The 10,000-nt window shown below is 36.0% G+C and overlaps 1 protein-coding gene across 1 annotated transcript in view; it reads left to right on the top strand.

Annotated features, from left to right (window-relative positions):
* MetRS (methionyl-tRNA synthetase 1) overlaps positions 1–5,334 on the top strand; it is a 16,317-nt gene extending 10,983 nt beyond the window's left edge. The window contains exons 6-8 of the mRNA XM_043023013.2: positions 1–866; positions 1,131–1,400; positions 5,081–5,334. The exon at positions 1–866 is cut by the window's left edge and continues 1,006 nt beyond it. Of these exons, the coding sequence (XP_042878947.2) occupies positions 1–866; positions 1,131–1,400; positions 5,081–5,242 (1,298 nt within the window). The 3' untranslated portion in view covers positions 5,243–5,334. The remainder of the gene's footprint in view (positions 867–1,130; positions 1,401–5,080) is intronic.
* Positions 5,335–10,000: the final 4,666 nt, after the last annotated feature.

Here is a 10,000-nt window from a genome sequence, read left to right as displayed (position 1 = left end):
ATGTTCCATTCCATAGTGTAGTATTTCCCTCCACTCAACTTGGAACTGGGGAAAATTGGACAATGGTCAACCATCTCATTGCTACTGAGTATCTGAATTACGAAGATGGAAAGTTCTCAAAGAGCCGTGGAGTTGGAGTGTTTGGCGACCAGGCCATTGACACGGGCATCCCTAGTGATGTTTGGAGGTTTTATCTGCTGTACTTAAGGCCAGAGGCACAAGATACAGCCTTTTCTTGGGTTGATCTTCAGACAAAGAATAACAGTGAATTGCTGAATAACTTTGGCAACTTTATTCACCGAGCTTTGTCCTTTGTGTTCAAGTTCTTTGAAGCAGTTATCCCAGAAACCAAACCTGATGAGTCAGATTTCATGCTAATGGCTGCAGTAAATCAAGAACTTAAGCATTACACCACAGCCTTAGCTAATAATAGGCAGCGTGATGGTCTCCGGGCTATTCTGTCCATCACAAAGATTGGAAATCAGTATATTCAGGAACACGAACCCTACAAACTGATCAAACCTAATCGAACTGAAGAAGAGAAGGAACGTGGAGCAACTGTCATAGCCATTGCTGCCAACTTGGTTTCCTTGGTGGCTGTCATTGCAGACCCCTACATGCCAGAGATAGCCAAGAGCATCCGTGGTTTTCTCAACCTCTCAGCCCAACAGACCTGCCTTCCTACCCACTTCTGTTGTTTGCTGCCAGCTGGTCACAAGATACAGGAGCCAAAACCCCTTATTACCCAAATTGATGATGACACGGTGAACAGGCTCAAGGAACAGTTTGCAGGTGAAGCTCCACCCATAAAGAAAGCAGTAGATCCAGCAGAGATTGCAAAGCTTGAGGCACAAGTTTCAGAGCAGGTAAGATAGGTGGCAAAATAGTTAGCAGGGAGCATGCCTTTGTAAATAGTTTGTCAACAGAAGTCTTAAATGAAAAATAATGAAACAAAGTTTTTTGTGTTTTAAGGTTCATTTAACTTTGAATGTAAATCAGCAGATATTACAGACATTAAGATTTTTAGTAAAGTGGTATATTTATTAAGAATTTAAAAACTTTCCAAAAGCTAGTTGTCAGGGAGATTACTTAGATATAAAATGTTTTAATGTTTTTTCTTGATTTTTAAGGGTACCAAAGTCCGCAAATTAAAAGAGAGTGGGACAGCCAGCAAGGAGGAAATTTCAGCAGAGGTTGCCACACTGCTTAGCCTCAAAGGTCAGTTGGCAGCTGCACAGGGAGTTGACCCAGCTGCGGGCGGAAAAGAAAAAAAAAAGAAGAAGGGTGGTGGACCAGGGAAGGAGGAGGCCAAAGCTCCTCCAACCTCTGCTGCAGCTGCTCCAGCAACTGCTGTCAATCCAACTGAGGTAGAACGGCTACAGGGCTTAGTGACACAGCAGGTATGGATTTTGTTGATATCCACTTTCTCATTCCTCTCTCTTCTCCCTTTCTCCTATGCCTTTTCATATTTATAGATTGTATATATTGTGGATGAATTGATCAAAATCAATCATTATTGAATTTATAATTACTCTCTCTTACTTTGTTTTTACTTATTTTAGTTCTCATATGAATATGACTCTTATTCTCTCTCATATGCTTACATTTACACTCTCAGTCTTACTCATACCACCTTCATACACCCCCCTATACACTAGGGCAGGGGTTCCCAAACTGGGGTACATGTACCCCCAGGGGTACATTTGCACGTTTCAGGGGGTACATTTGGTCTGAAGGAAACAATTACTTGCATAATACATGGTGTTGTAATCTGCACTCAGATTGCACTTTTCTCATTTTCTTTGTGTTGATTAGCACCACCTTTATTGAAATTTCTTGGGTGTAAGGTAATACCATTTGTTTTTACTATTATAAACCTCACATGGCTTGATCTGCAGTGTAGATCTGTAGGACTACCTGTACCAATCTAGAAATGACTGGTACAGGACGTGTTTATCGACGCGTTAGGGGTACATGGGAACCTATAAAAAGCCTAAGGGGTACTGAGGAACAAAAAGTTTGGGAACCCCTGCACTAGGGTATTTCCATATTTGCAACTTTTGAAATGTCATTGTGTCTGTACATAAATAGGCTCCATATATCATAAATATGACATATGAAAAAAATCAGCTTGATCTGATAACGTTTAGGGGTTGCACTTTTCAATTTAATATATTACGCATTTCCGCGGAATTGGGGCCGTGCAGGCGGACGAGGTCCACTCACTTCGAACTTCCTCGCTAATGTTAAGTGATCATAGTTCCCTTCCGAATCGCAATCAAATTTGTGTCTTTAGGTGCATCAAGTTCCTCGCTGACCTTAGGAACCTAAATATTGCATGCAACAAATTTCTCACAGACCTTAAGCACTTAAATACCGTATATAGCAAGTTCCTCGATGACCTTAGGTCGGAAATCTTTCAATACTTCTAGTTCCTCACTGACCTTAATGGCCTGTAAAGTAATGCCATGTTTCTTCAATAAGCATATAAATGTTAGTTAATTAATATCATTATTATACATTCCAACAAGCTTCTGTTGTATTGCTATTTGTTTGTGATATATTGGCACGATATAATTCGCAGAAAGTGTTTGATTGAAATCCAAACGTTTCTGGACGACAAATTGCTTCGAAACTTGTGACTGAATTGAAGAATTATATCAGAAATTTGGACTGAAGACTTATACTAAACTAAATGCCATCACAAAAGTACTTAACATAAAGAAAGTATATTATTATATACAGGAGGAGAGTTTGAAAGCTTCGTTTATTGGTACTGAAATCGTATCTTATAAATGCAAAAGACAACAGAGAGAAGTGCTACAAGAAGACATCGAGTGGTATGAAGCAAAGTTAACCCTTTCCCGACGGGTGCACTTTCTACGCGAAGTCCCATATGCCGAGCGATTGCAATATTGCAATGAAATCGTCACAATAGGATGACGCCCCGGAACGGGAGTTTTTGGCTGTGTCACACGGGTGTGACGCACCGTCGTCATTGGGTTAAATGGTAGTGCTGGATCCCCTGGTTCTGTTGACCATAAAGCCTACTAAAAGGAAGGAATACAGAAATAAGAGGAAACGTAGTCTGGCAAATAAAATGACTGAGTGAGATCCAGGAATATGTGAAAACGATACAGATGATGAACATGACAACGGAAACCTAATCTTCCTCAACCGTAGAAGATTTATCCACTCCTGATGACTGCCAGGAAGGAAACGGAAATACACCACGGAAATAATGCAACAAATTTTATTGGACTCCTGTAGTGGAAACTGCATGGCAGTGGAACGTTTCCAGTGAAGTTGTACAAGAGATACTAATGTTCTTTTTTCTGAAGTAGTAGGTCTTGACAGCAGATTGATTCCTTCAGATACTACCATTTTCCGCAAGAAAAGGTAGGCAACGATTGGTAAAAGAGATGACACTCTAGCTTCATTGAAGAAAAATAATATGAACAAAAACAATATGTCATAACCTCAGGGAATTAACAGAAGTGCTTGATTTTTATGAGGATATAAATGATGAGGTCCGTTTTAAGCGGCCAATTAACTTTAAAGCTATTGACGGGTAACCATTCATGAACTACTGGACAGACATGCAAAATTATTTTGTCTTGAGTCCTTAAAAGAATGAAAAAAAACATGATATTGCCTAGGATATTTGTGCCAGTGGGTGTTAGGTGGTTAGGTTATATGTGTTCATCATTACATGTTTGTATATCACTTGATGTTGTACTTAAAGTATTGAAAATGTTGATTTGCAATCCAAGACAAAAGTTGGCTTAAAAGACAATCTGATTAGATGCTTGAGGACATTGCAAACGAACCCTACTGTTATCAAAGGTATCTTCTAGTTCTCCAAGATCCATTTCTTTTGCTGGCGAAAAGCTGTCATTAGTATCGAGCCGACAATATTTCAGACAGCATTTGGGGCATCTCAAATGTGTTCAGAAGTAGGGATCAAATTAGGGTTTGGCAAATCCTACTTTGCATCCATCAGTAGATATCTGCATAACACAAATGTCATTTTCATGCCACTCTCTCACAATGCTGACTGCATACATGAGGTATTTGGTATGCTAAAAATGGAATTGGAAAAAGCTGGATATACCAACCAGCCAAACTGAAGGATCGAATTTGGTACAATTTTTCCTATGAGAAGTTATGGAACCTCAGCACAGAAAAGTTTGTGAATGTCCCAGGTTTTTCGGAAAGAGTGTTTAGTTCTCCTTTGTTCCATTATATATGGGGAGATATAAATATATGCCATCTCTATGGCCAAGGTAACCACTCTCCATGGGAGGCTAAGAGTGTACTAATTCCCGGCCATAATCAGCATAGTGAAAAACTGATTGGAGACGTGAAGCGGTCCTGGGACATCAATACCCTTGTCTTTATATCAAATACACGGTAATTGCAGATAGGGGAATATAGTATATGTGAGAAGTTGTTGCATGTTATAGATATTGCCAATAATTTGTTTCTAATTTGTAATATACTTTTGCCATCTGTAATATTATGCTTAATTATAGAAAAAATAATCTTAAAAACTAGAATTATACTATACACGATTAAATAAATCAATACAATTTGAATACATCGTTAAGTAATTACTGCTAAAATGATGAAGAGAATATAGAAAAGGGAATTTCACCCCAGACTAAACTAATTATTTAATCATATTTTTCGTATATTTGAGTTAAAAGTGCAATAGATAAATATTGATATAAACAAATAAAAATGGTATCACTAGTCAAGAAAAACTAAATGGAGCCTACTTGTGGACAGTCCCCGTGAATTTGAAAGATTTTTCAAAAATCACAAATTATTGAAATACCATACTCTACACTGTGCTCTGCCATATCCCTTCATTACCTTGTCATTAATTTTATTATTATGTCTTATTTTATTTCCCCAAATTTCTCATGCTAACACTTGACATCTGCATGCTCTTTCTTAAATTTAAAAGAGATAATATATCCACAAAATCTATCCATCTATAATTTTTGATAACATTCCTGTAATAACATTTACTTTCATAACCCAACAATAAATTTTGGAATCCAATTTTCAACAGGGTGATAAGGTGAGGGTGCTTAAGGGATCAGGCACGGCTTCCAAAGAAGAGATTGCAGCGGAGGTAACAACGCTCCTAAAGCTGAAGCAAGACCTGGCACTGGCTCAGGGCATTGATCCTGCTACGCTCAATGCAAAGGATAAAAAGAAGAAGAAGAAGTGATGAAGGAATAAGAAGAAAAAGAAGCTATGACTTCAGAAATCGGCTGTTTTGTTGATAGTCCTGTTGAGTTAAAATAAAACATTTTTCTGAAATATGTGCTTTCTTTTCTATTTGAAAACCCAATAGGGAAATATGAAACAAGGTAGACAAAGGATTTTGGTGGAGGAATGAGGAGGTTCAGGAAAGTATAAAAAAGGAAGAGGGTGAAAAAGAACTATAATGCTCAGGGATATGAAGTGAAAAGAGAGATGTGATGTAAAGCAAAGAAGACTAAGGAAAAGGCTTATGCGTAGCTAATTAAGTTTAAAAGGAGAAAAGGACTTGTATTGATTTGGGACCGAGCGGGGAAGGGGAGGATAAAATATGCAGATGGAAATGTCATGACAGGCAGGGAGAAAGTTGAGATGGTGGATGGAGTTCTTGGAGAAGCTGAAAAAAGAAACCTGGAGAAAATTTTGGGTACAATGAATGAAGGAGGAAGTGAAAATGATGAAGAATAAACAAGGTGGTTGGTTCATATGCCATACCAGTGGGAACATGTAGATGTTTAGGAAAAATAGCAGTGGAGTTTCTAAATGAGATTGCTTAACAATATGTGGTAACGTGAAAGAATGCTTGAAGAATGTTTATAGAACAGATGATAAAGCTACTTATCTGTTAAATATCTTCAAATTGGTCTTAACCAAACATTTAGCTGGCACTGGCACAGTACCAAGACCCTTTTTTATAATGGTCATACTCCTGTATTTCGGCTTCAGTTTATTGAGCCCCTCAATACAACTTTTTGCTCCAAAGTGCCCGCTTCTCGAGTTAAAACTGAAAAACTGATTATAAGCTTGAGCATAAGTCTAGTTTTATATCTTGGCTTATAGGGGTCATAATGTCTTTGTTGCAGATGATGCAGCAGCTGCCCTTTGCTCATTCACTTAACTACCTAGAACCTAATAAAGTAGATTGACGGCAAAGTCTCAGATATAACTGATATTGTGTCCACCTGAGAAGAGATACGGTTGTTAGTTACCAGTATAACTATTAATTATAACTGGTTTTCCAACGGTCTGACTCAATCATCAATACTTTTCTTAACTTTTCTTGGTAATAACTTCCATTGTCTTTTGAGGTGTATTAGTTGTATACGGACAAACACACACATGTCCATATGTATATGTATATGTATGTCTATTTCTGTGTGTGTATGTATATATACATATATGTTTATGTATCTATATCTATCTATCTATCTATCTATCTATCTATCTATCTATCTATCTATCTATCTATCTATCTATCTATCTATCTATCTATCTATCTATCTATCTATCTATCCATCTATCCATCTATCCATCTATCCATCTATCCATCTATCCATCTATCCATCTATCCATCTATCCATCTATCCATCTATCCATCTATCCATCTATCCATCTATCCATCTATATACATATATAAGTGTGTGTATATATATATATATATATATATATATATATATATATATATATATATATATATTTATGTGTGTGTGTTTGTGTGTGTGTGTGTGTGTGTGTGTGTGTGTGTGTGTGTGTGTGTGTGTGTGTGTGTGTGTGTGTGTGTGTGTGTGTGTGTGTGTGTGTGTGTGTGTGTGTGTGTATGCAAGATAAGCTTCATGCGTTCGGAGACATAAACTAAAAATAAACTGATAAAAAAAAAGAGTACCCTGCTGCATATCGTATATCCATTATTTTTTGGATTTCCAAATAAGCGCTGACTTCATTACTGGCGTTTAAGAGATTTTTGAGGTTGAGCGCGCGATCAACGAACTTTAAAAACAATATAATCACCAAAGAACACGAAAAAATGAAGTTTTTTAGTTGTTTTACATATCCTACGACATTCACACGCAGGCTGTTTCTATGTTTGTTTGTATTTGTCTGTATGCCTTTATGCATTTGGAATGATCATAGATAACTACAGATTGTGTTCGCAAATGGTAAAAGCTCTTGGGATTAGAGCAATCTAATCAAATACCTCATAAATAACCTATCAACAATGATACAGTGAAAATGTCAGGAATAGATTAGTGGGCATCCTGGCTAACGCGAGGGAAGACTGCACCATATCAGATAGTGTCGAAATCCTATTCTTACGGCACAATGCTAATGCAAGTGTATTAAAGTATATGGTTACAGTCAGAGTAGTACGTTCGAATTTGTATACATTCAGATGGGCAGCAAGCAACCTATTAAGACAATGATTAAAAGTTTACCTTTTACCTTGTCTTTCATACATTGTCACGCATCCATGTCAAGATAAATCAAATCGGTAACTCATTTAAAAACAATAAAATAGCTGAGTTTAGTTCAGTTACAGTGATAACCTTCAGTTTTAGCAACTGATGTACGTCCTGTAATATCCATTTTCAATACTACTTCTGTAATGGACGTATATTATCATTTTTCAATCATCAGTATAGTAAAAAAAAAGTCTGCTTTCATGCGAGGATAACTGTGTTTTATTACGTTTTATTACAGTAAAAATATCATGAAACTGCAAAAGTAGATCACACTTAGGTGAATAAGCAAAAATATTAGAAGGCTAGAATAAATTTTGCTTTAATTGATTGTCATGGAAAGCATAAAATATTTGCCCAGATAAGATTTATTTACTGATTACTAATCTATACAACTGTTTTTTTACTTAATTGTGGAAATAATATTTTCTCAGGCATTATATTAAATCATATTTACTATTCAACAGAAACTATCCTAGGCCTGAGTGTCAAAAATGTTTTTAGTAGAGGAAGATGCATATGACCGTAAAGATTATCATTCAAAGGCGCGCCCTATTGGCACGGGGTCGCTCAACGTGACTGCAGGTTTTGTTCAAATGGTACGACACTTCACTGTCGTACGCCCAGCAGTGTCTATGCTCCACCCCTGAAATGGCAATGAGTGCGAGTAAGTGACGCTGCAGATAGCGCCTATGGCCTCCCTTATCATCAGCTTCATCTGAGAAGCAAATATGTAATCTGGGTCGCGGTGGGTTTAGTGCCTCAACAAAGAGACTGGAGGGCACTGCGGTGTTTTCTTATACATTAACACCACATTAATGTATAGAGAAAACACCTTTTCCAAAGATGTATTAGACAGCATTGATGCTGACGAAAGATATACAGATGCTGCAATCATCGGTGAGGATGTTGATCCCTTTGTCCCTCAAAGTATTTCAATGGATGGTGTTGCGTCAGAACTTCAGTCTCCGGATGAACTTCTTCCTAATATTATATTAACTTTTATTAAGAAATCTAAACTAAAATGACCCTATAATTACTAGTATAAGAAGCAAATTGAGGCTCCAAATTTAAGTTTTATAAATTACCAGATTGGTTATCCTGCTAATAGAGTGATTGGCATACCAGTTCATCAAATTAAGATTAAGTGTTCAAAAGATGCGAAAGTCTATGACCAGTCCTCAAACAGAACTGGAAATGGTAATTAGCAAGTTCTTTAGAAAGGGTATAATGCAGATGCCTGGAGTTCGTATTTACTGAGAGAGTAACGTCAAGTATGCCCCCTGTTGCATATGTAAAGTCTACATACAAATAGATTTCAGAATTTGCTTAAATATAAATATTTTATATATAAAGGCAGTGCCATTAACACTCAAAAAAGTTATAAGATATGGAAAGTATTTACATGTATAGATCTCTTTCAAGCTGAGAGGCCGAGATTTACGTTAAATGAACATAATGAAAGAAGTATGTATACTTAGAAAAACTAGAAAAATATTCGTTTCTCCAAATGAAAATGACCAGCAGTTGGTTGCATTGCATTTAAATATAGAATTGTAAACAATACAAATTAGGGGAGTGAATAAACTAGTTCTACATATATTTTTGTGAAACTTGTAGTATATGGATTAAAATGAAATGATAATAATGATCATAATGGTAATGATGACTATGATGCTACTACTACACTTACTTCTACTGCTAATAATGAAAATAACAAGAATAATAGTGATGATAGTAGTAATAATAATAATAATGATAGTAATAATAATGATAATGATAGTAATGATACATGTAATGATAATGATGATAATAATGATCATGATAATAATTATGATAGATATACTGTAATGATGATGATGATAATAAAGATATTGATATCAATGACAATAAGGATATTAATAAATATAATGATGATGATATTGATAACGATAATGATAGGGATATTGAAAATTATAATGATATTGATATTGGTAATGATAATGATAATGAAGATGATAACACTGATAATGGTGATGATGACAATAACACTGATAATGATTATTATTGCAATATCTATTGTGGTGATAAGAACACTCATTAAAAACAGTGAGATGTCAGAGTATATTCCAAAACTGCCAACTCATGTCGTTTAATAAACCGCTGTTTCTTTTACCATTATTATCATTTTTTCTCTCCGTGCCATACGGACATTTCTTGTAATTGCCTTTTGCAAACATTTTTTATCACTTCATCTCCGCCGGGCTGGTGCGGGACATTAATCATTCCTCCTTTTTTTTTCTTTTGCTTTTTTTCGGTAAGCCCTTTTGAGTCTCGTCCTGCGTCGTTTTAGTCCGAGTGGCAGCCTGAGGCGATCATGCGAAGGGCGTCCCAAGAACACCTGCCGTTGTCTTCTTCGTATTGTTATCATTATTATTATTATTATTATTATTATTATTATTATTATTATTATTATTATTATTATTATTATTATTATTAATATTAATATT

This window comes from Penaeus japonicus, unplaced genomic scaffold, assembly GCF_977035675.1.
Source record: "Penaeus japonicus unplaced genomic scaffold, GWHDUDI00000001_assembly GWHDUDI00000019, whole genome shotgun sequence".
Taxonomy (NCBI): Eukaryota; Metazoa; Arthropoda; class Malacostraca; order Decapoda; family Penaeidae; genus Penaeus; species Penaeus japonicus.
The sequence above is the reverse complement of the archived record's forward strand: the minus strand, read 5'-3'. Positions and strand labels throughout refer to the sequence as shown.